The 26785-nt window shown below is 35.5% G+C and overlaps 1 protein-coding gene across 2 annotated transcripts; it reads right to left on the bottom strand.

The window, feature by feature from the left end:
* Nucleotides 1-11485: 11485 nt before the first annotated feature.
* Nucleotides 11486-17614, bottom strand: LOC120075730 (auxilin-related protein 1). 2 transcript variants are annotated; one of them, XM_039029365.1, is made up of 9 exons: nucleotides 16669-17607; nucleotides 15592-15839; nucleotides 15280-15509; nucleotides 15000-15129; nucleotides 14732-14829; nucleotides 14402-14467; nucleotides 14202-14291; nucleotides 12422-12598; nucleotides 11486-11967 (listed from the first exon to the last, which is right to left on the bottom strand). In XM_039029365.1, the coding sequence occupies exons 1-9, from the start codon at nucleotides 17238-17240 to the stop codon at nucleotides 11932-11934; spliced, it is 1647 nt and encodes a 548-aa protein (XP_038885293.1). In that variant the 5' UTR covers nucleotides 17241-17607; the 3' UTR covers nucleotides 11486-11931. The 2 variants fall into 2 exon arrangements, 1 of the variants encoding a protein (XP_038885293.1); XR_005481414.1 differs by lacking the exons at nucleotides 11486-11967; nucleotides 12422-12598 and having other exon boundaries at nucleotides 14217-14291; nucleotides 14598-14829; nucleotides 16669-17614.
* Nucleotides 17615-26785: the final 9171 nt, after the last annotated feature.

The following is a 26785-nucleotide window of genomic DNA, read 5'->3' as shown; positions in this document are numbered from 1 at the left end:
TTAAAAAAACAATCATATTATGAAAACTCCATTGAATAACTTTAGTTTTCTTCTCTATCCCTTAAAATCAAACCTAACAAAAAAAAAGAAAATGAAGGGTTGAAAACGCCGGAAAGTCTAAAATCGGCGGCCGCCCACTTGCAGCGGATTAGTTGGTAGTGGGTTTGGTTTCGTGGAGTTTACTTTATGGGAAGTTTATCTTTTCATTGTAAAAGTGATTTGCTTTATCTCTTCCCTTTTGATGGGACTTTGCCTTTTTTTTTTTTAAGTGGACATTTGGAGGAATCTCCAAGGACCAAGGGAAAGGCCTAGATTTTTTTCTTTTTCTTTTTTTCACTTTTATTCAGTGCATTATTTTTATCTTTTTACTGCTTCTAGTTGGGTTAATGATTACAAGCAAAGACACAAGCTCCATTTCTGAGAAAATGCATACTTTTTTTCTTTTCTTTCTGGTACATTGAATGTAGCCATTGCTCAAAATGACTAACCCAAAAAACATCTTATATATTGAGGGTTGATCTTGCTGGAAAGTTGCTTTTCATTATTGAACTTTTAGAGCTAGTTACATAAGGGTGATTATCGGGATATATAACTAAATACAACTATATCTTATGGTACAAGACCGAGACGTTTTAAATAAAACTAAAAATAAAATCACGAGAGTTATGCCTAAAATGAAAAATAGGATCATTGTTAGACATGAGGTATCCTTGGTGTTCAATGGTACGTTTAGGATTCATTCTCAAGACTAACAACTTTTGTTCAAAATTGTTGAGATTCTCACCCCACACACCTAGGTGTTCAGAGTTCGAGACCATGAGTACTCTTCTCACTACAGGAATTCTGACTTCTCCCGATGTCACATTTCATCGGAAAAGTGTGGAAAATTTGTCGGGAGAGGATCTCCCTACGCATAAACGGTCATCGGGATTTTGGTCGGGAGAAATCCATTAGGAGAGGATCTTCTGACGAACTTTTGAATGGCGTCGGGAGTTAAGGGGGAACTCCCGACGCACTACAATGCGTCAGGAGTTCCTAGAACTCCCGACGCCTAGTATACGGCTTCGAGAGTTCCCCCTAACTCCCGATGCCGCTTAGGCGTCGGGAGTTTCCCCATAACTCCCAATGCCACGTAAGCGTCGAGAGTTTCTCCTAACTCTCGACACCACATAGGTGTCCGGAGTTCCACCATAACTCCGGACGCCATTTTAGAGTGCATCGGGGGATCATATATGCGTGGGGAGTATTAAAATTTAATATATCGTTTGTAATTTTTTAAAATTTGATATGAAATCTTGTAAAACATATAATACCAAATAAAGATTCACATAAACGAAAATGAAGTCCATTTTATAACAAGTAAAAAATTACAATATCCAAACGAAGTCGATAAACATTCATATCAGAAATACATAAAAGAAGTAAAATGAAAACAACATCTAGAATACTTCTCGAACACAGCATCTTCAACAATTGTCCCAGCTCATCTCCGAACAGCATTCTACAATAAAACAAAAACATTGAAATGTTATATCGATAAACAATTCAAATTCACGTTCAAACTCCAATACGGGTGGTAATGAACATCCAAACGAGTAAACCATGATGACCAACACACATAAAACTTAAATTTGTCCCCAAAATGGTTTGAGGAATGAATATATAAAACTGGGTGTAACTTAGATTGCAGCTAACTATTGCTCTTTGCATTAATAATTTACGTTTAAAAGGAAAATAGAGAAGATCATCCCAATAAAACAACACTACTTTCTCCATATTTTGCTTCTAATCACAACAACAAAGACAATAAATGACAAAGTTGTTTCTTCTTTCTTTGACAACAAACAAAGTTTTTTAGATACCAAATAAACCAAATGGAGAGAATAAGAGTAAAAATAAGTGAGAAAAAGAACAATTAAAACAATATGTGATGCCAAGAAAAATTTAAAAAGCTAATCAAATTGCATTGGCAAAAAAAAAAAAAATGGTCATCCATACAAAAATTTTATAAATCAACTTTTGATCATCCTTACAAAAATCTCATAAAACAATATGTAATTTTAATTTTAGTTGTATATGTGTGTGGTATGAATCAAATCAGAGCAAAAGGCAAGGAGAGAACAAGAGGCAATGAGAGAGAGAGAAAATGAATGTGGCTGAAATAAGGGCAGATGAAAGTCTAAATTTTAAAGAATAGTATAGGAAAGAGCAAGAGGCAGGGAGAGAGTGAGAGGTAGGGAGAAAGCGAGATTCAGGGAGAGAGTGAGAGGCAGGGAGAAAGCGAGAGGAGAGAGCGAGAGTCATGGACTGTGATTAGGCTTTTGAAAAATCAAGGCATGGTGGGATGCTTATTTGTATGAGAGTGTTGCGGCTTTAAATGACACATATTTACAACCAAATCAGAGCAAAGACACCCTCTTAAAGCTTAAAGTTTCACATTTCCACAAAATAGTGCAACTACACAGGCAAAAAGAAATGTAGGAGGAGGGTTTGTGAAGGATGTAGTTACTTACATGGTGATGGATGATTTGACTGTGAAACCAATGTCCACCATTTCTAGTATTACTCTCCTGAACAAGTTTAATATCAAAGAAGTTGGTGCTTTGGTGGAGAAAGTCATTACTTTGGATGTCAATCAGGGTGTGAAGCCTCACTGAGGTATCTTTGATATCCAAGACTGTTCTTACAGATGTCTAAACTTTAAGAATAATATAGGAGAGAGCGAGATTCAGGGAGAGAGCGAGATTCATGGACTGTGATTAAACTTGAAAATCAAGGCATGGTAGGATGCTTATCTAATTTGTATAAGAGTGTTGAAGCTTTAAATGACACATATTTACAACCAAATCAGAGCAAGAACACCCTTTAAAGCTTAAAGTTTCACATTTCCACAAAATAGTGCAACTAGGCAGGCAAAAAGAAATGTAGAAGGAGGGTTTGTGAAGGATGTGGTTACTTACATGGTGATGGATGATTTGACTATGAACCAATGTCTACATTTCGGTATTACTCTCCTGAACAAGTTTAATATCAAAGAAGTTGGTGCTTTGGTGGAGAAAGTCATTACTTTGGATGTCAATCAGGGTGTGAAGCTACTGAGGGCATCTTTTCAATCCAAGACTGTTCTTACAGATGTCTAAACTTTAAAGAATAGTATAGGAGAGAGCGAGAGGCAGGGAGAGAGCAAGATTCAGGGAGAGAGTGAGATTTAGGGACTATGATTGAGTTTTTGAAACATCAAGGCATGGTGGGATGCTTATATAATTTGTATGAGAGTGTTGAAGCTTTAAATGACATATATTTACAACCAAATCAAGGTGTGAAGCTGCTGAGGGCATCTTTGCAATCCAAGACTGTTCTTACAGATGTCTAAACTTTAAAGAATAGTATAGGAGAGAGTGAGAGGCAGAGAGAGAGCGAGAAGCAGGGAGAGAGCGGGATTCAGGGAGAGAGCGAGATACAGTTGAATAAAAAGTAAAAAATAAATGCAATGAGAGAGCCAACAAAAAACACATCAAAATCCAGTTGTTTGGCTACCATAACTGCAGGATAGCCAACAATTCTTTAATTATCATAAAGCTACTTAAGACATAACTAAACTTTACTACCATAACTGCAGGATAGCAACATATTAGACAACTAAATAATGTAATAATCATACCTAATTTGATGGGTCTCCTCTATGTGATCGTACGATGTCTTCAATCATCTTTTTCATTTCTTCCATTTGTCTTGCATGATCCTCTTGCATTATTTTCTAAACGCCTTCAAGTTCCTTAATCCTCGACTGAGACTGTTGAAAATTGACTCTCAATTCATCCATTCTCGCCTCCGTTCCTTGAGTAGATGACGAGCTTGATGAGATGGTACTCCTTCTTGACTTAGGCTTAGGGCCCCAACTTAGACCTTTTGAACATCCGGGTCGTCTACCTAAAACAGTCTTACAGATTTCATCCCCTGTTAGTGGTTGAGAACCTTCTACAGTGGTGCTAGATTGTAATTCCAACATTTGATGCTAGACATAATAATTAAATGGGTAAGAACGAGCAACTAAAGTTAAAAGTGAAAAAAAACACGACAATAAAGAAAAAAAATGCTACATGTACACTTTCAGCTGCCTCGTTCCCAAACTTGCCACCTTTAGAATGTATTTCCCTAAATAGGTCAACACGTCCTATTTCTCGACCCTCCTTTGCCTGCAACTCTGCCTGAATTTGCAGGAATGACTTCGATCCACCTACGTGGTCGAACGGTAATTTCTCTCTATTCTTCCTGTTCGTCATAGACATTTCCTACATTTGAAGAAAAAAATATGTCAATAGTGTGATGTATTAGTAAATGCAGCAAATGATACATGCCATAAATATTGTACCTAAAATGCTTCACTCTTGAAGCGGTCACACAAAAAGTACCAATCTTCTGGCTTATTTTTAAGCCAACTAGGCAAACTGGCATGTGCTTGCTGAGGATCTCCACATTTTCTATAATGTCTGTGCAAATCTGCTCTAAATTCTTTGAACGAGTTTTGCATTTGATGTTCTATAAAACGGTTAAGTCGTTGACTGGACAGATCAAGTTCGAAATGAGCCTACAAAAGAGTGAGGGAAGAATTAGCATAGATGATGTTCATGACTGTAAAAGAATAAACTTATAATTACTTATCAATAATTGACTTTTAGCCAATTCTATGAACTCGTTTGGAACCTCAGCAAAAGTACGACAATGTACTGGAAATGCAGATCTCACGGCGACGCCGATCGTATTTCTAAATCGTACCGAATGTTGAGATATCGGTTTCGTCTCCCCCTCATTTATCACGATTGGAATTCTCCCATGTTTTTTGATGTATTTTTCCAACTTGATGTTCCGCGAATTCTCTTGTTTCTTTCGATTGGATGATGAGCCACTATCTAAAGAATAAAAAATTTAAAACAGTTTATGATGTATTTCAGTTAACAGAATATATTTCAAAATATATTAACCTGAAGTATCACCTACAAAAGATACCGTGTTGCTTAGATATAACTCTTGGAATTCTTCATCAACCTCTCGTTGCCTATTAAGGGTTGACATCGTATCTATACAAATACAAAAAAGAGAAAACAATATTAAATTAACAATAAATACGTGTAAGCTAGAGAAAAAGAGAATTGAGTAGATACATCATTACTCATCATCGTAATCTAATTCAAATTATTCATCAGCACTTGAACTGTCATTGGGAGATAATTGTTCTTCATCATCATCGTTTATGAAGTCATGATCGCCATGTATAGTAATTGGTCTTTCCACAACTGTAGGATCAACGTCAACTCTGCACAAAGTAACCTCCTCAATGGCTTCATCTATTCGGATGCCACCAACAATTTCTAGTAAATCTAGTTATGCGTTTTTAACATCATCCACTTCTGGTACATCCCATATTCATTTATTTTGGACTACTTGAACAACTTTCCAATTGCTACCATGTTTGATGTCATAAATGTACAAGATTTGTTGTGCTTGGATAGCAAAGATGAAAGGCTCGTCGACATACCAAAAGTGTGATGTATTGATCGATTTGTATCCTAAATCCACATGTGTCCTATTACTTTTGTTGTTATCTGTGTCAAACCATTTACACTTTAACAAGAAAACGCATCTTCTGTTCGCATATTGGAAATCTAATACTTCGTCTACAACACCGTAGAAATTGTTATCCACACTTGTGTTCTCACTGCTATCCCTGGCCACTAGGACTCCACTATTTTGTGTAGCTCAACGATTATCACGCTCTACAGTGTGAAACCGTACCCCATTAACAATGTATCCATTGTAAGAGCGCACCTCAGACGAAGGTCCCATTGCAAGTGAAAAGAAATCATTGGAGATATCTTCTCTCTCGCGCCGTTGTAGAACCTGATAATTACTTATACATTAAAAATGAATACGAAAAATGAATCATCCCTCAAATGTTGCCTACAAAATTGATCATTTAAATGTTATATCAAAGGAGATACCCTAGAATTTAGAAAAGGAAAAAGTTTGAAACATACTTGCGATAGTCTGTTTATTTCTTTACAAGTGTTGAAGAATGTACCAATGTGCAATACGATTTTCCTCCACTGATAGCATCCGTACTTATTCCTTAGTTTAATCCATTCTTTATTCATCCTTAAAAATAAATATTTTCTGACCAACTTGTAATCCAAAACAATAACCTGGATTAGAGGACAAAGTACAAAGTATTATTAGCATTGAGTTCCATAATTTTTATTTCTTAAGGCAAAATAAACACATAGGTCCCTAGACCGCTAAATTGTCTTAACAACTTTCAAATGTTTTATTTAGTACGTCTCCAAGCTTTCAATTTTGTGTCTAATATAGGCCTTTCATCTATTCAAACATCTTCTAAAATTTACAAGCCTATTGGACACAAAATTTAAAGTTCAATTTTCTATTAGACACAAAATTTAGTTTTATGTCTAATAGATTCTTTAAACTTTTTTAAAATATTAAATGCGTTAACTACAATATTTTAAAAAAGTGGGGAAGAAGAAGGGGTCTGGTTTAAACCATAATTTGGGGAGTGATAATCCACCAAATTGCAGAAATTGTAATATATTATAGTAAATTAAGTAATCCATAACCTTAAGAATTAAAAGGAAAAAAAAAAAAAAAAAAAACTCAAACCACAATAACATCTACAATCCATAATTCATAATTCACATTAGATTACCAACATGCTAGAAATTAAACATTAGCAACATTAATTACCAACATTAGTAACATACTAAAAATTAAACATTACAACAATTACCAACATGCTAGAAATTAAAAACAATGGCTTAAACTAAGATACAAAATAAAGAGAAATAAATGAAATGGATGTACACGAATCTAAATGAAAGCTTGAAAATAAACAACAAATTTGCGAGCAATGAAGAAGGAAGGTGGCGGCAGACGGCGGCGCGAAGGGGGAAAGGCAGGCGGCGGTGCAGGCGTGAAGAGGGGCGCAACAGGGGGGAGTGGCGGGGGCGTGAAGGGAAGAAGGAAAATGGGGCGGCGGGTGTGAAGGGGGGGTGGAGGAAGGGGGTTAGGGTTTTTTGAGAGGGAGAGATAAAAAATTTTGGGGGAGTGGGGAAGAAGAAAGGGTCTGGTTTAAACCAAACCCCTCTCCCGACGCTGCCCGACGGGCGTCGGGAGATCTTTCGAGAGTTCCCAGGGAACTCCCGACGATTAACACCCGGTGTCGGGAGTTCCCCATCTCTCCCGACGACCTAACTCCCGATGCATTAAAACGGCGTCGGGAGTTCCCGTTTTTTTTGTAGATCTCATACCAATTGACTTATCTCTATTATTGTATAATATTGTCTACTTTTGACATAAATTCTTTAGACTTTACTTTTAGAGAACCATCCAAATAGAATCATTTCACTTAATTCATGTTTATTCCTCTCCCCGCTTATTTGCACCTAACAAATCAAGAAGTTTTATATATTTGAATCATCATATGAATTTTATATCCCATATATATAGTCGAAGTAGTTGTTTATTCCCCTCCCTAGTTTTGTTTTAATTTTTGTGTAGTGGTTTCACTTGTGTCTTTGTCCATCTCTTGCCTAATTATTTGAATTTTGAATACTTGATTCTTAATTCCAGATATTTATTCATTCTAGTTTGTTGAATATCTTGAATACTATATTTTTTAAATCTTGTGTACTTGTTTCTTTGCTTGTGATCCAATATTTCATGTCAATCTAGCTTTTAGGTTCAAGGTTTGCTCCTTGGTTAAGTACTTGATATTGAAAATTGTTCGCTATACTTATTTCTTATTGCTTTAGAGAGTTTACATTTGTGAGGAAGTGCTACATTTGAGCATAAACGCAAGTGATCATTATCTTTTGAATGAAACTTGTGAGGGAGTGATCATAAGATTCATTTGTGAGGGAGTGCTACATAAACATAAGAAAGCTACAATCAATCGAAAAAGTTAGAATCGATGGACTTAATGAGAAAATGATAGTCGAGATGCTTTTCGACCTAGAAGAAATTCAACCTTGTGAAGATTTGAAAGAACGGGTGCACTTAGCCATCAAAATAGAAAACTAACTCCAAAAGAGATCTTCAAGATGTACTCTAAATCTAAGTCTAGTTTCAATGCCAACATACTAGTGGACCATGTTAGTTTACCTACCATATATGAGCATTTTGATAAAATAAAAGGTAGTAAAGAAAATCTTGCTAATGTTGTTTTGACGTGTGATAATGTTATGTGTTTTAGTAGGACAACAAATAACAAGAAATCACAATTGTAATCTTACTACTACAATTGAATCACTTATTTCTCGAGAAACATGTGTGATAGTAGTAGATTAGAGAAAGATGGTAGCAATCCTGAAGAGATTTTTAAATGGATAACTTGAATTCTAAAAACAAAGAAATCTAACCTTTTTACTTACATCAGAAAGTACTGACCGACATCAAATTGCCTGTTTGCAATCATGATTCTCATCCATCACCAATTGATGTGACTCCAAACATGATTTCACGTTAGATATAAGTCGTAAGATCATAAAATTTTAATAATGGGTGAAAATTTGTATTTTTTTTTTATAAAAATCATAACGTGCCTTCTTAAAATTACATTTGGAGGTCTCATCAATTCGTGATGGGTGCAAACCCGCAATTGCAATTAGGCTCTAAGGAGAATTTAGTACTTTGTGAGATGGGCAAAATATAAATTCTCACTGTTTTCATAATTTGGGTCATTCAACGTTAGCCCAACCAAATTTGAGACATTCATATAATAAACTCAAATTTGAAATTAGAATACTTTATGATGAGATTGCTAGTATATTAGATTCCAAAGGAATATATGATACTCTCATATTATTCCTTCCAAGAAAATTGTAAAACTTAAACTTAATACGTGTGAGTTAAAAAACAAGAGACATGAGACTGAGACAAAAGACAATAGAAATATAAGGAGAAAAATGTAAAAACATAAATGAGAGAGAAAGACATGTGAATAATACTTAGTCTATAGGTAAAACTGAGATAAATTCCAAGACGATGAGTTTTAAAATTTGTAGTGAAATTCCTTCTTAATTTCAAAACAAAACATTCAAGACTATTTTTAACAAAAGATTTTGTTTTCTGATATGTGAGTTTCAACTAAGTTTGTTTAATTTTTCTGAAGAGTATTTTGTAGGTTATTGGAAGCATTGACTATGAAGCAACGCTCACAGTTTGGTCCTTTTTTTTATAACAATGTAGAGCAGGGGAATTCAACCTCTGATTTCGAAGTTGATAGTACAAGCACTATGCCAATTGAGCTATGTTCATTTTGGCTAGTTTGGTCCTAATTCGTTCTATGGATACAAGTTGAATGATAATTGGAAGGATCAACATTCTTCCATGTAATCCAAGATCACCATAGAAAATTCATTTTCAGGGACAAATTTTTAGTGGCACGAGCAATTTTTGTTGGTAAGAGCTAATTTATAGCAACACATGTTAAAGACAGGTCCAAAATATTATTATTAGCAACACAATTTAAATTATTGTCATTAAAAGATTAGGTAATTACAATTGGTAGCACTTTCATGGCTAATAATTAAGTATGTAGCAACTTTTTCAAAGAGTTGCAAATACAAAATTGCAACATATAACAATCAGAGAGTTGAATCTAAATTTTACTATATCCATAAATTTTTTTACATTGTGCTATATCTACTAATTTTTATACATAATTGCTATATTTGCAACTATTTCATAAAGATTCTAGAACATGCTAATAAATGCCACTACATATTAATAACATTTAGCAACACACTAAGGCATTAGTGAAAGTACATAAACTTGAGGCAAAATTTTTAGCCTTTTGTTTTCCCTCCTTCCCCCATCTTTCGCTTATTCTCTTCCAAGAGCTTCTCCCTCCTCTTCTTGTGTCTTTCCCTCCCTCGCTGGTCGTCAATCGTTTAAATGTAATCGACTAGTCAATTTTTAATTTGTTCAAAAAATTATTATATTTAAAATTCTATATCTGATATATGTATTAAATTGGGTGTTATTTTTGTTTATTAAGAACGAAGAATATATATTTAGTAAGAAGATTACATGTTGGTAAAAATACACTTTCAAAGACAAGCTTGCATCATCATTATATCAAACAAATAATGACATACTAATTGTTGCTAAAAACAAACTTAACACATGAGTGTCATTGAATATTAAGTTTTAGCAACACGTGATAAACTTGTCACTGATATCTATTACACATGAGGCAACTACGACATTTACAGTGACATGTCTCTGCACATTGCTAATATTTTTAACGGCATTTTTCGGCTTTCAATTATACATTCTACGCATTACTATTATGAATCAATGAAGAGATTTGTCTTGAAGCCTAAAACAGAAACCTAATCTCGAGTTTCTTCTCCGATGAGAATTTGACATTCAGTTCTGGACTATTAGAGGGTTTAGTTTGATTCCTTTTTCGACCAAGTCATGAATTCGGAAAGAAAATGAAACAATAATCAAATAAAAAAGACCGTTAGACACTTAATGAGCAGATAAGTTTGAATTTTTACATTCTTAATCACGTTGTTCAATTCTTTGATCCAATATATTTTAGGTCTCTCATTGTTTAAAAACAAAACCAGACATCATCTCCTGTTTTTCCAATTTTCCAAAGGTGAGTGGAAAAAGAAACAAGTGAATCAAAACTTTTTTCTCTAAATTCAACGTGCGAAGTTAATTAGAAAAATTCTCCAAGGTTACAATATTCAAGAACACTGACCAAAGGTTTGATTTTCAACCATATTCTATTTTGATCACTAAACTTTAAAAAATGTATGTCTTAGTCTTTGAATTTTTAAAAAATATTTATTTTGATCCCTACCATTAAAATTATATTGATGAGGAATACGTTTGGATTAACTTTTCAAATATTTAATTTTGAAAATAAGTCATTTTGAAAAAAATCAAAATGTTTAGCAACTATTCAAAATAGCTTTTAAATGTATTTTAACTAAATTTTATAAAAAAAAAATTAAATAAAAATGAATTTTTTAGAAAACTTTTACCTTAGTCAATCCAAACATGTCAAAGATCTGCTTAAGGATGAAATTGCATCTACCATTAGTTGAGTAAGATGAAGGTGAAGTAAAATATCAACCACCAAGTGAACCGACCAAAATTTTAGATGCAAATTGACTTTTGAGATCACTATAGAAAATTGCTTTATCACATAATTCAAAATTGATATCCTAAATTTTTTAGTATAACTAACTTATTTGGTAGACTAGTCATCCAAAAATACAAATAACCTCATCATTATATTAGTAAACAGAATCTTAATAAGATCCAAAAATAAGTACTTTTTAAAGGTTCAAGGATCCAAAAAGATGTTTTTAAAAATTTAAAGAACCAAAATAGAATAAATTTCAATATACCATAATAAGATTTAAACCCTGAACGAAATACAAAATGTTGAATGTACACTTCACCAAGTACGGTTTACAAAACAAAGATAAAAAAAAAGATGTTCCAACTTTTAATCCACAACTCCTTCCAGGAGAAAGAAAGAAGAAAATAGAAGAAATAAAACTCTACAAAAGCAATGAATCTGGCACAAATTTAAAGAATTATGAGCACTATTTGATTGTGAAACCATATAAATCACAACATCAATTGGGTATGAAACTATGCTTTAGCCTATGGAATACAAATTTCTGGTATTACCCCAATGTCAAGCATTCACGACCTATTAGATCTTTCTCTGAGAACATGTTGAACATGATATCGGTCACCAGACGGCCTCAAGACTGACCTGCAGACAGCAGACAGACTTTGCCACGCTAGTCTTGTCGTCTCTCCATGATTAGGATATTCATAGTTTACAAGTGACATGGTAGTTGAAGAAAACAATCATCCGAGGTGTGTCTAAAGTTCCTCTTTGCTGAATTTATTCCAGGCTTCCTGTTTCAATGTAAGACAGATTTCACAGTAAAATAAGACAGTCAAGACAAGCAAAACCAGTAACTGAATTATACTTTGAATCTAAAAGCAGCCATAAATTGAACCACCTAATTTTGGACAAGAAAGATGAGAAGTATAGTCTTAAATCAATCCTTTGTTTCTCTTAGGATTACAATACTTACATTCCAAAAAGGAAATGATTAGGTAATTATAATTCTATAAATAATCAGCATCCGTATTGGAAACTTATAGCTGGATGAAATTCTTTTTATGAAAAAAAACAACCCGTTTTTCTAACATGTAACCAAACTTGAAAGATCATAAACCTTCGTCGTTTAAAAAACAGGAAAGCAGAGAGCAAGCTCGAACAGGAAAGCAGAGAGCAAGCTCAAAGCTAAAGATGCTAAATAGTGGAAAACGAAAAAGGAAGAAAATGAGAATATTGGCAAGCTACCTTAAGGATATCAAAAACCTTCTCTGCTGTATATTTCTGTTCAATACTGGCACCCTTCTGTTGAACCTTATCTGGATGAATGCACAAGACTGCCTTCCTATAAACTTTTTTAACTGAGGTTGAAGTAATCATCTCTGTCAATGAAACTGGCTCCCAACCACTTCCGGACCATAGAACCTAATCACCGGTAGAATGGAGATCAATGAGCATGCTAATAACTGAATCTATATTGTAACCAATTAAAGCAGGAAATCTGTACTTGTTGATTGTATGCTCGTAATTCAGGGTTAAAGATGGCTTTCATGAAAATATACTTCATTTCAATCATCAAATGCAATCACTGCACCGGCCCGTGCGCCTTTATGTATATAACTATTTAAGTTTCTACAAGAGGTTATGTATGTCTATGTATGCATACACACAGATAATGAAAGCAAAACCAAAGAAGCACATGAATATATAATTATTTGAATCCAGAACCACCGATAGTAGGAGGCTACCCTTAAAACTAACATGTCAATAGTCCCAAAAACCAGATATATCCAAAATCATGGCCCATAGACAAAATACACCGTGAAACTCAATAATAAATGATCGAGTCCTTATAAGCATTACCGCAAGTCATACAAAAGGCCAGGGAAGTAAACACATTCTAAGAGTGCTACTATTTACTGCAGTACAAAAAAAAAAAAATAATGATGGTTTTAAGCTTTTCTGTCTCCTTTAAACCAGCCAACTGCCAAGTGTCTTTACTTAATCAAGTTTCCAATATTAACTTATCTACGTACTAAGTCAAAAGAAAACTTCATACATTTTAGGGACTACTATTTTCCTATACTACATACCAGCCTACACTTTTCTAAATCCTGAGTCCTTCCCCTATCACAAAACCCAACAGGAAATACATCATAATAGTTCCACATGACTAGTTTCTTCTTCCCATGAAGGGGAAATAATGCACAAGCAGTTGAAGATCGGTAACTCTTTAAGAATAAGATGATCTTCAACTCTTCTAGGACCTCTACTCTTCCTCCATTCGGCTTCTTTCCTTACATAAATAGGGTCTCTAATTCCCAGTTTTCCACTATATATTCTTGGTGGGTTTCCAACAATACTTGGGATCTTCAGCTGAGAAGAGGTTAGCCCAACCATCCTGCTCCAACATAAGCATCCAGTCAAGCCAATGACTTGGTTTGTTGGATAGCAGACCCATTTGGGCTCTTCTAGGTGAATTGGCAAACAAAATTCTTCACCTTGGGAGTCCTTTATTACCTTCCCGGAAAGGTAATAGTCCAAAAACAAACGAATAAAACAAATAAAACGAAATCTTTCAGTAGGTCAAGAGACATGGGAGCTTGAATACTATGGATGGAGTTCAAAAGAGAGATTCAAATCTAGTCTCGTCTCCAAATATGTGTCTGATGTGTAAAAGCAGGGCACAACTTCTGTTAACTTCAGTCAAAATATTCAGTGGACAACCGCCAATCGAGTGCCTTATACAAATCTTTTTGTAATATTTACCTCTTTCCTTATATTTTATATTGAAGGCCTTTTATTCGATTCCACCTTTGTATACTCTAGGGATCCTATCCATAAGGCCTTTAGGTTGAGCTTCTTTTTTGGTGTGTTTGACTTCATTTTTCATTTCAAAAAAATAATAATAATAAATTCAATGGTAAAAAAAGCTAATAGAAATGTTCACATTGAGAAAAATAGAAAATAACAAACAATAGGTAAAGAACATTAGAATGAGAGAGAAAAACTAAACAAAGAAACATACATATTGCAATGATGATAAAAGTGCACGCATGTTGCCTTCCTTCCCAGCAGCCCAGCGCTTGATATCAATATCTAAAGATTCAGCAATCCTCTGGTCAAAGCAAACACAAAACTAGCATTAAACCAACCAAGCCTTTAGATTTAGCCCAAATGAGAATTGTAACTGCAAGTCAAAACAAAATATAGCAATTGAATACTAACACGCTTCTCTTCTTGCTCGTGCTGTGTTTGAAAGTCACGCTGATTCAAATCAGCCACTGCTCTGGCCTGAAAATAAAACATTAAGATAATGTAAATGTCCCTGTTAAAGATGAACAAAAATGGAACTGCAAACTTCATAAACATTTTGCCACAATTGCTAGAAACCTAACTTTTCCCTTTAAGTCTATCTTTTTACCTCAAATCCTACTAGGAATCGGTTTGGACTGCTTTTAATTCAATGAAGAAGAACATCCATCTAAGAAGACAGGTCTAGCTTCTAATAGGTACAAAATGTAACAAAGAAGAAAGAAGAGAGAGAGAAACACAAACTGCACGCTCTTGGGTCCTCTGTAGACGCCTCAGTCTAGCTCTTCTTCTTTCTTCACTCTCTCCGTCAACTTCTTCAAAATGTCCAAATGAAGGAGCATCTACCATGAAAGCAAAGAGGGGTTGGAGAAAAATCATACATTGTTTTTTTAGATAAGAGGGGAAAAATCAAATTTTAAGAGATTGAAGGAAAGAACAAACAATCAAGAAAATAGTAATCAATTGCATATAGTCATAGCTGAAGCTGTGCATTTCATAGTATGTATATCACCTCCGAAAAAAAAATCATCCACAAGATTTACAGCAGAAGAAGATTTCTTTATGTGGGACAAAACTGCCGAAGGAGCAGGTTTGGGTATTTCAGGTGGTTTGTTGTATTTAGGAACTTCAAATAGAGGATCCTGAAAAATAACCACACAACATTAACAGATATGTCCATCCAGTAGTTTAGGATACAAATAAACAAATATAATATTGCTTTAACTACAAAAAGCTTTCATATTCTTTTTTCTTCTGTACAAGAGTTGGAGGTGTTAAACGGTTCTTCTCACCAAAGTTGTTGTTCGTGACCTTGGAGCACTCTTTGATCGAGGACCCACATTGAAAAAGGAGTCCAGATCGTCAATAGTCTGTTGATGATCTACTCCTGCAGCATGTGCATCTTTACTAGTTCTATTTGTTGTGCGTGTCGAGGCATCCACTTTCCCTTCACTGTTATTCCGCACCTTCCCCTTTGCAAAGTCCTCCAATTCCTCTATAGGAGAGGAAGAGGAGCTCTTAACTGCACAGAACATTTTCATATTGTCAAATTTTGAAGAGATTGGACAGATCAATCCTTATGAATTTTAGGGAAGCTGAAGCACCTTTAACTGCCTTATGACCTGGCTTTGGTACTGGAGGAACCCTGAATGGTGGGGAAGAATTGGAGGAGCTGTCAAATTTTGTACCTCCAGAATTATTGAACTTGGCAGTTTCCTCAAGCGGATCTGGAAAAGCCTCAGATGAATTATAAGAAGCTGATTCTAGTTCTATAAAAGGATCTTTGGCTGAACTAAAAGTTGATTTAGTATGAGACGTTGATGGCGGAGTCAGACTGTCCTGCATACTTGCTCTGCACAAACAAGTAAAAATAGAATGCATCAATTGTACACGTTAAAATTAAGAGAAAAATAGAGATTCGTGAATAAAAGGAGTATGCATGGAAGTCATCTAGTCAACAATGGAAACATGTAGAAACATCATAGAGCGAGAGTTTGGCCAAAAAAGGGCTCATGGGGCATACGTAAAAAGGATTTCTACAACAACCAAGAATTTTTTCCCCTATTGAAGAGTTTCACTTGCCGCACAATATTGTAAACAATCAAATAATTGAAGATAAATTATTTGGCTATCATGGTATTTAATTGCAGAGGAAATATCGTCTGTTTCACTCCAATTAGATAGTTTTTATTTCATTAATATTGCAATACAATGCTTCTGATTGGCGAGCAAAGCTAAGCTTCTTTTTTTTCAAGAGAAAATTTAAGCTAGTAAAATTTGCCTTGGAAGCAGATACGTTAGATGCAGACTAGTACAGATCACTTGACGTAAGCAATGAAAGTGAAAATTAATTTCAAATTTTAATGGTTTCTCAACATATATGGGAACGAAAACAAGGAAATGACATGCATTTTATCAACGATAGGTCTCAGATACCATGAGAAACTGATCTTACAGTAAAGAAAATGAAACTGTGAAGCCAAGATTGCTTCTTCTCATTTAAGAAACTAGAAAAAACAACAAATGAAGCAAAATTCTATATCAATTGTTTCCTAAGTTCAATCACACTGCCACGATGATACAGTAAATTCACCAACAAAAAACAGAAATTAAACCATACTTTTCTGGTACCATTAACATAATGCAGGCCAGTTTTTTCAAGAATCATACATTGATTATACCTGTTAATTCGAGAATTGCCATCACCAAAGCCAGAAATCAATCCATCAAAAGGGGCTGCGTTATTTGCTGCATTTTTTAATCCGTTGGGCTTCGGAGTTGTTTTTGCCACATTGCTGCTAAAATCACCAAACAAATCATCAATTTGAGAGGTTTGATTCAAAGACGAGGGGAATGATCGGACCGGATCCTCCTTCTTCGCTGTAACCGAGCTCTTGAATCCAGGAATCCCATCAAAAACATCATCATAGCTTGGATCTGAATTCTTCGACCCAAAAAATATCGAATCGTAGTCAAAAGAAGACGGAGAACTTCCAGGATTCCCCGAATGTTTCGTTGACTGATTGAGACTCCCGAAAAAATCATCGTAAGAGTCGGGTTTAGTGTTCTTTTGAAAAGATAGGTCACCAAAACCAGAATCGAAGGAGGACTTGCCATTGAAACCAGAATTAAACCCGGAATTCCGAGACTGGAAGGTGTTTGAAGAGGCAGTTGGCTTAGATGCAGCCATTGGAGCCGATTTTCCTTGCGGTTTCAATCCATATCTTTCGGTTAATACCCCAAACTCGTCCATTGCAGACGCAATCACAAATTTTGAAACAATGGGATCAAAATTTAAGCTACGAACTCCGATCCCAGATCAAAAAAGTAAAGAAAGCGTGAGAATTTCTCTTCAACAGAATATTCTTGAAAGCAAAAGCGAGCAGGAATGAAGAAAACAAAAAATTAATGTAATTCCAATTGCAATTGAAGCATAAACATGAAACAAAAAGCTTCAGGAAAACAATTTTCTAAAATTAATAAGAAGAAAATATCAGAAGTTCTTCTTCTTGTTCGTGGCCCCTCCGCCTCTGTCTCTGTGTGTAATGAAGTCACCGTACGAATATTTGAGTGGAAGCCACGAGGCAATCACCAGCTCTCCTTCTCGCAAGCCCGACATCAATTTTATATTTTTGTATTTTTTTTTTTTTCCTTTTCCAATTCCGTGTCCGTGTCGGTGAGAGACAAGCAATTTCAATTTATGGTTTAGTTACATTTCAACTTTTATTTTACTCATTGTAATTTGGAATTGTAATAAATAAGTTATTGTTGTGTTGTGCAAACGCATTCATAATATTCTTTTTTCCATTATTGTTATATAAAAGTTGGAAAGGTTTAAAATTTATTGGAAGTATTTGAATTAAAATTAGATAATTGAAAATGTAAAAACTAATATTAGACATTCAAGAATATATAAACTAAAATGAAATTAACCCAAAATATATTTCAAAAATGTTCCTTTTATTATGAATATTTAGGGTTGGCAAAAATTCCCGCGGGTCGTCATCCCGACCAGGGCGAAAAATCCCCAATTTGACCCTACCTCCGATTTAGGATTAGCAGATGGGTTGTTCTCTTAAACGTCGATGCTTAGATATTAAATTAACAAAATCAATTAAAAGTTTTAATTAATTAGTTAATTGAATTAATTTTTATATATATAACTAATAATATAAATAAAATAGTTTTATTTGAAAATTAGTTTTAGAAAACAATTTTGAAAACAAAAACCAAATTTGATAAATTCAAAGTGGAGATTTCCAAGGCACCTTATTCATTCAGTTCCATTTTCTCTATGAAGTAGGAGCTAACCTTCATGCAAGTTTTGAATTTGCATGATGAAAGCTCTATAAATAGAAGTGTTAAGTTAAATAATTGATTCATGCTTACAAGAACTTCTTGAAGAACTTTGTAGAAATCATAACCCTCCAAACCCTCTTCATATCTTCTATATATCCAGCTCAATTTAGTATTTCCACCACACAATCCTTGCAAGAGAATAGTAGAGAAGATCTTTATGGTAGTCTACTTGTAGATTGAAGCATTTTCACGTGGAACTCAGTTAGTATTGAAGAAGATTTTTCAAAGGTATTGTGTTCAACAAACCCTCTTCTGTAATAGTTATTTTGAAGCATGTTTTAAACTCAAATTAAGTATAATTAGAGTGCTTATTGATTATGATTTGCTTATTAATTCTGATTTTCTCCGTTGCATGTTAATTTACTCTAACAATTGGTATCAAAGCATGATTTAAGCACTCCATTGTTGTTAATTTGAGTTTGGTGGGTGTTCTTCATGAACTATATGAAAATGGTGAACTGATATGGTTTTTTAGTGTTTTGGCATTTGAATCTTTTTAATTATGTTATAACTCTTGTAATTGGCTCTTGTTTGATGGGCCTTAATGTGTATTTAAGAGTTTGTAATTCATTTGGAGTCATTAAAGTTGTAATTAGGATGTAATTGAAGAAAGAAGTAAAGAAGGTTGAAGCGGTAGAAATTGAAAATTCAAATTTTTACCAGATACTCGATGCTCGATAGAACACTCGACAGCATACTTGATGATATTTCATGAAATACTCGATGCACGATGCCATACTCAATGGTACTCGATGCGTTTACTTGATGATATTTCATGCCATACTCGATGGTAATCAATGCATTTACTCTATGATATTTCATGAAATACTCGATACTGGATGATTGACGACGTCTACTCGATGGTATTTTTGTGAAATATTTGATGCTCGATATCATACTCAATGCACACTAGCATAGTCGATGTTGGTTGCTTGTTTATACTCGATGGTCTAGAAGTTTTTTTAAGCCGATTTTACTGATTTATGTAATAGCTAGCCTTTTATTTACTTGGTAATGCCTAAACCAAAACCATATAAGTTTTTTTGTTTGATTATTTATGCATTTGATGTATGTTATAATTAAATAATTTTTTGTATATGCATAAAGTATGTCATGTAGAATTAAAATCCCACCATAGGAAGCATGTTACATGCATTGAAGTATGTTATAAAATTGTTATAATTCATAGTATGCATGTATAGGGTTTCAATTATTTTTAATACAAAGATTATGTTAAAAGTTGAATGCCTTTGATATATGTTATGGATGTTTAGCATATCTTTTTTTTTGTAAGTTGTTATAAAATTGAATTAGACATTAAAATTCATAACAAAGATATAAAGCATGCTCACTTAGGTTAATAACTTGTTTTAATAATTAAAATAGGTCGTTATCTTATAAAATTTGGTTACAAACTCAATCAATTCACAATCCTGTCTAAGGCTGGGGGTACTTAAGTTGACGGTTTACGTAACACCTCCTACCTGGGGATTATGACTAAAATAACGAGAATTGATAACCAGTTTTATGAGCATGCGTGAATGGTGTGAGGTTTAAAATTAGTTTTAACCTAGACATCGTAGGTTAAATTCAAATATAAACGTTATATTTGGATAATAAACACATAAACGTAGGTTGTTCAAAATTAGCTGTAACAAACCTAAGTTAAAGAATATCCAAAACATTTAGAATACTTCAGTGGGAGATTAACAATATATATGATCAAAACGTCCTCAAGAGTTCACACCGTGAGATCCATGCTCGGCTTCGTGTCGATTTTAACTCGATTGCTCCATTCGGAAAGTGTTTGCATGAGTTAATAACAAGGTGAATGAGGGAGGTAGTTCATAGTAAGTGGGTGAAAGAAATGTGTCAACGTATCCTACGATCTCCTCCATTAGTTTGAACCGTGAGATTCCTATGTTGCGTCTACTGTCATTTTTAGGCGGCACTAGCTAGTCGCTAATAATGGTGATCCCTTTGAAGGGTTGTAACATTGGATTCAGAACAACCCAAGCTTCAGAAATGAATAGGGTCATATAGTTCCATCTTGCACATTGTTTTCCAATTCGGGGTCATGTACATATCGTTCTATAAGATCTGAAAATGGTGGGTCACACTTACAGAATTCTAAGTGTTAGTAAGTTCTTGACCGAAAAGCAGTAGCTAAATGATTGTCGGAATATGAGTTATTCTGGAGATAGTATTTAGTCAAGAATGTCTTGCTTTAGTGAAAGAATATTTGACTGCCTCATATAGCATTTATTTTAACTCACTATAGTATCGTTGCAAATAAATAAGTATTTAGTCAACCCTTACTCTTTTACGTTTCCTATGTTCCCTATTTCTCCTATGTGCACATAGCTCCCTACGCATGGGCTTAGAAGCTAAACCCGTCAGCCTTCTAACCATCCCATACGAGGATCCTCCCACAGGCTCAGGAACTAGACCTCTCGGTCCCCTGACCATCCCGTGAGGTTTCACTTTTAGGCTCAAGAACTAGGTCTATCGACCTCTTGACCATCTCGATCACATAATCTCATTCTCATGCTAGATACTCATTCATAACATAAGCATATACAATTAACTCTAAAAGATATGCTTTAAGACTTAAAGGAAAGTACCACTCACCTTGGTCGTTTAGGAACCTTTCTCTCTAGAAGTTCTTTGATCTTCCCGGGCTCCTCTTTTGAACCCTAAATTCCATATTCAAATTAAAATTCAGACTACTCATAGTTCTAAGCTTTATTGCGAGTTACTCTCTTCTAAAAATATGCTCTAAAATGTCTCAGGAAGCCTACCTCAAAATCTTAGCTCATAACTCCTCATGGTTTGGCCGAAAAAATCAAAACATCAAGACTAGCCCGGCTTACCCAACAGCTCGACCCCTCTGTCTTGTCCTCACTTTCCAGCCCGATTCCTTGGAGCTTCTTCTCCGGCAGCCCTACCCTGAAACTAGACTCTCCTAGCTTTCAAGTTGCTTTGAAATCACTCCAAATGCATAAGTATTCTGGGAGAACGCCTTGGCCCAAATTGATGCTACTTTCTGTCCTTTCTGCCCGACAGCATCTTCCCCTCTTGGAACCTCTTGACCAACGCATGGTCTTACTATCAATGCATAGACTCCTTCCAATTATACCTCATACCCTCTTCTTTATGCCTTTTGAAGAGAATTTGAGTTCTCATTTGAAGTCTTTGGCCCTATTTATAGGCGTCCAAGATCTCTCTAAGGCCGACACCTCCTACTTGGCCGTATGTCCAAGTGTCCCTTCCTTACACTATTACCGCAATCTTGCATCAGCGCAAGCCAAGGTGTCTTGCTCCCCTTTTACTAACGCATAGCCCTCAATTTTTCATGTCCTCTTATGCATCCACCTCACTTGCTTAAGGCCTAAGGTTTCTCCTAACAAGCTACATGTCCGGATGATGACCTTGAATGCGTCCATCCTTCATATGCGTCCATCCAAGTTCATATGTGTTCAACTAGGATAATGACCAATACCCTTTCAACGCATACTACTAGCATTGTCCTATGCGCCCACATGCCTTCAGATGTCCAATGCATAGCACATGTCCAACACATAACAACTTTGGGTTAACTTGGTTCTCAACTCAACACCTCAAGCATAGCTCACAATCACTTAGGTTCTTGCAAACGCATCCCTTATGACCAACGCAACTAACCTCATGAACCTTATTACGTAAGCCTTAGCAATGTAAGGACAAATCACCACGCGTCCACCTTTGCTCATTCCATCACCTAGCTCATACTTTAGTAAGGCCGCCACATCCATTGTATCCATCGCATCCATCGCCGCATGCCATTGCATATTACCAATGCATTCCTTCGGCCGCATATGCGCATACCATCGGCCGCATAACTTCGGTCGCATCACCGCATGCCTCGACCGCATACTCTCGCGTAGCAAGGCCTCCGCATGCCACCAACATATAGTATCGCCGCATGGTATTATAACGCATAGCGTTGCCACATCGATGCATAGCATCATCGTGTGACACCAACGCATAGTGCTGTCGTATACCGTCGACGCATACCTTTTCGGCCGCACAATGCATAGCACCGTCGCATGATGCCAATGCATAGTTGCTGCCGTATACCATTGACTCATACCCCCATCACCGCATGCCATCCATCGCCGCATCCTTCATTGCCGCATGCCTCGCACCGCAACACCGCATGCCCTTGCATTGCATTCCCTTACATCACCGCATGCCCTCACACCACCGCAAACTACCAACACATTTCCTTCGGCCGTATGCCTTCAGCTGCATACATGCATACCATCGTGTCCAATGTCCAGCGCCCTTGGATGCGCAACTTAAGTTGCCACATGCATTGTTCTAACCTCTTAAGACAGTGGCTGTCACATGCATTGTTCTTGGTCATACTTCAGCCTCTCTCCATGCCCAAGTAACCTCTCAATACTTCATGGCCAACGCATGGCACCACACCAACGCATTGTCCAACACTTATTCATTTTTGGCTTCCAACTTATGGTTATACTTAGCAAAATTCCACTAGTTATGGCTTATTTCCAAAGTTTATTTAACAAATCCTTTTAATCACTTAGAATTTCCTTCACTTCAACATAGGATTTAACTTCCACCTAGTTAATTTCCTTACTCACCTGCTTAAGTAGGAAAAATGGAAATCCGGGTTTCACAATCATGTCTTAAGTGATAACCAAAATGGTCTGTAGTATATGGTTATAGGAGGGAAACCTTATCCTAGTAACGCTACAGATGTGGCTCGCTTTGTGAAATGGTCACAAGTGTTATGATTTGTCACAGATGGTCTGTTCCTAATCATTTGTGTAGGGGACATGCGAGCGGGGGCGTCCTATACAAAGAGTTTATATAAGACCAGACTACGAAGTGTTAATTTCTCATTATATAACACCGTTCATGACAGATACTTCACCTCACTAGGATGACCATAGGTAACATGACCTCAATCTTGAGTAAGTTGGGAACTCTTGCCATTGAGGGCGGTCCTTTGATTTGCATGGGTGTGAGTGGCCAGGTCGCCAACTCAAACCTACTACTTTAGGGATTCGTCTGATTTGGGAGCTGAAAACTCAGCTACACAAGATAGAATTTACTCTTTCCCCGAAGCAAGAGCAAGTAGATAGATAGCTCCCTTAAGGGCTAATTCCAAGGCTTGAACGATATGGCACCACACACCTTCTCTTAGCCTGAGAGTATTCACACATAGTTGGACTATGTTGTATTGTTCATTAGAGGGATCAGTGGTACTTAAGGAGTGAGATGTACCTACAAGAGCAAAACGGTAAATTGGCCCAGTTGTACTTACAAGCATCTGTGAATGGTCATCGTACTCATGATTGGTTATATCCGTTGGACACAGAAATATATTTGTGGTAAGAAGAGTTCAGTTGTTGGTCTTTAGTGGAATGCCTAACAGTTAACAGATGGTGGATCTCGTGGCTAATGAGTTTAGTCAGCTATTCACGTACCGTTGGAGCTTCGAGCCATAAGTCCATAAGGTCCACTTGGTAGCTTGGATAATGTTGAGAATCAGTGTTTGGGTTAGTTTGAAATGTTCAAATTGACTAAAGGGAGTTCGATTATATATATTATAATTGAACTGGTTAATTATATATGATACAATTGACTAAATATATGAGATACATTATTTAGGAGGAAATTGGATATAAATATGATTTATATCAAGTAGAGGAGAAATTACTATAGTAGATATATGATATCAAACTATAGGTTAAGAATATAATATGATTATATTCATTATTTAATTAATTAGGCGGTTATGAGATAATTGGCCGAGAATCTCCGGAGTTGTGCGAAAGTGTGAAGATCGAATTCAGTTCTTGTAACTAAAGAATAAAATGAAAATTGTTTTCATTTTGTAAAAGATTCGAAAATTCGCTCACAGTGTGAGAACTTTACGATCGCTTAGCGTTGAGAACCTATGTGATAACGTCCATTTTTCTAAACGATCGCTTAACGCACCAAGCACACCTAAATGATCGTTGACTATTTTCTAGACGATCGCTTAGTAAAACCTACACGATCGTGTACCTTTCTTGAAACGACAAACATCCGACTATACGATAGTCATTTACTATCTCCCACTTGCTTGTTCGTACTACACGATCGTCTTTTCCTCCTCCCTCTATGAATTCCATCAAAGTCCACCCTTTGGATTCTCACTCCGAGAATACCGAGGGCTTCAAGTGGTGGTGTTATCCCCTATTGTTGTTGGTTCGTGCACTGCCATTCATGTAGACGACCGTGGTGCTGTTAGGCGACTGTTTACTGGGCGATAAAAAGTGTCGAGGAGTTTGCTTCCACTGGATTGAGTTCGAGTGAAGATTATTTTCAACTGGTACGTTCACTCAGTCTTTTGTATTTTAATTGATAAAGCATACCTATAATTAGTGTTCTCACTCAGTCTTTTGTATTTTAATTGATAAAGAATGCCTATAATTAGTGTTACAATGCATATTTATTTGTTAGAATATATGTGTGGTAATTCTATCACAATAAAATTGGAAAGATTCGCATCTGCTCATGGATACTCTTGTTTAAGAGTTCCTTCAATTAGAGTCTCTTCCGAAGAGCTAACTAACTTTTCGTACTAATGTCATAATGAATAAGATAAGTTACAATTTGACTACTTTATTAAACGAACTACAGACTTATCAGTCAATGATGAAATTAAAAGAGAGTGAAGCAAATGTTGTTTGATGTCAAAAGAAATTTCTAAAAGGTTCTTTGTCAGGAACGAAACCCACTGACAAAAAGAAGTCTGTCCCTTCTTCATTTATAGACCGAAATGTACAAATAAAGAAAAAGGAAAAAGGGAATAAACAACCCACTGCAAAGAAAAACAAAGCTCCCAAAGGAAAAATTTTCCATTGTGGAGAAGACAGGCACTGGAAACGGAAATGCCCGAAGTATTTGACTGAGAAGAAAATGGAAAAGGCAAATCAAGGTAAATCAGATTTGCTTGTATTTGAAACATGTTTAGTGAAAAATTCTCACTTAGCCTAGATATTAGATTTAGGAGCCGCTAACCATGTTTGCACTTTTCTACAGGAAACTATTTCTTGGAAACAACTCTCAGAGTATGAAATGACTTTCAAGGTGGGAACGTGGGAAGTCATTTCAATAGAAGTAGTGGGATTTTTTGGAGATTCTTTTGTCTTGTTAATAAATGTATATTATGTATCAAAGATGAAAAGAAACTTAATCTCCATTTCATGTCTACTTAAAAATATGTATAAAGTATCTTTTGAAGTTAATGAAGTGCTCGTTTTTTCAAGAGGTGTTCATATTTGTTCTGCTAGACTTGAAAATAACTTGTATGTGTTAAAACCAACTAAAGCAAAAGCTATTTTAAATATAGAAATGTTTAAAACGGAAAAAACTTGAAATAAAAAATGGAAAATTTATCCTAACGCCTATCTTTGGCATCTCATACTTGGTCACATAAATCTTAACAAGATTGAGAGATTAGTTAAAAACGGTCATCTAAATCAGTTAGAAGACAGTTCCTTACCTTCTTGTGAGTCATGTCTTGAGGGAAAAATGACTAAAAGATCTTTTTCTGGAAAAAGTCTTCGTGCTAAAGAACCTCTCGAACTTATACATTCAGACCTTTATGGTTTGATGAATGTAAGAGCACGAGGTGTATATGAATATTTTATTATTTTATTGATGACTATTCTAGATATGGCTATGTTTACTTAATAAGTCACAAGTTTGAAACTCTTGAAAAGTTTAGGGAATTCAAGACCGAAAAATAACACTTATTAGGGAAAAGAATTAAAACACTTCGATCAGATCGAGGTGGTGAGTATATGGATTTACAATTCCATAACTATTTGGTAAACTATGGAATTCAATCCTAACTCACAACGCCTAGAACACCACAACAGAACTGTGTTGCAGAAAAGAGAAACTGAACCTTGTTAGACATAGTTCGATCCATGATGAGTTTTACTCGGTTACCTCAATCCTTTTGGGGGTATGCAATACAGACTGCAGTATATATTCTGAACATGGTTCCCTTAAAAAGTGTTTCTGAAACACCGTATGAGTTATGAAAAGGACGAAAAGGTAGTTTACTTTACTTCCAGGTCTGGGGATGTCCAGCACACATGTTGGTACAAAACCCTAAGAAATTGAAACAACGTTCAAAGTTATGCCTCTTTGTTGGATACCCAAAGGAAGCAAAAGGAGGGTTGTTCTATGATCCCTAAGAAAATAAAGTATTTTTTTCGACAAATGCTACATTCTTGGAAGAAGATCATATTAGAAGTCATCAACCTCGCAGTAAACTAATATTAAAAGAAATGGCCAAAGATACTATAGATAAATAATAAAAAAATTGTTGATGTAGCTAGACCATCAACAAGGGTTGTTGCCTCATCA

The sequence above is a fragment of the Benincasa hispida genome, chromosome 4, assembly GCF_009727055.1.
Source record: "Benincasa hispida cultivar B227 chromosome 4, ASM972705v1, whole genome shotgun sequence".
NCBI lineage: Eukaryota > Viridiplantae > Streptophyta > Magnoliopsida > Cucurbitales > Cucurbitaceae > Benincasa > Benincasa hispida.
The sequence above is the reverse complement of the archived record's forward strand: the minus strand, read 5'-3'. Positions and strand labels throughout refer to the sequence as shown.

What these genes read in the sequence shown, in the direction of transcription:
- LOC120075730 (XM_039029365.1), bottom strand. Translation starts at nt 17,240, where the DNA reads ATGGACGAGTTTGGGGTATTAACCGAAAGATATGGATTGAAACCGCAA. An exon ending in AGGTCATAAGGCAGTTAAAG is followed by an intron (nt 15,510 to 15,591) that starts GTGCTTCAGCTT and finishes TGTTCTGTGCAG; the next exon opens with TTAAGAGCTCCTCTTCCTCT. An exon ending in ACGAGCAAGAAGAGAAGCGT is followed by an intron (nt 14,292 to 14,401) that starts GTTAGTATTCAA and finishes TGCTTTGACCAG; the next exon opens with AGGATTGCTGAATCTTTAGA.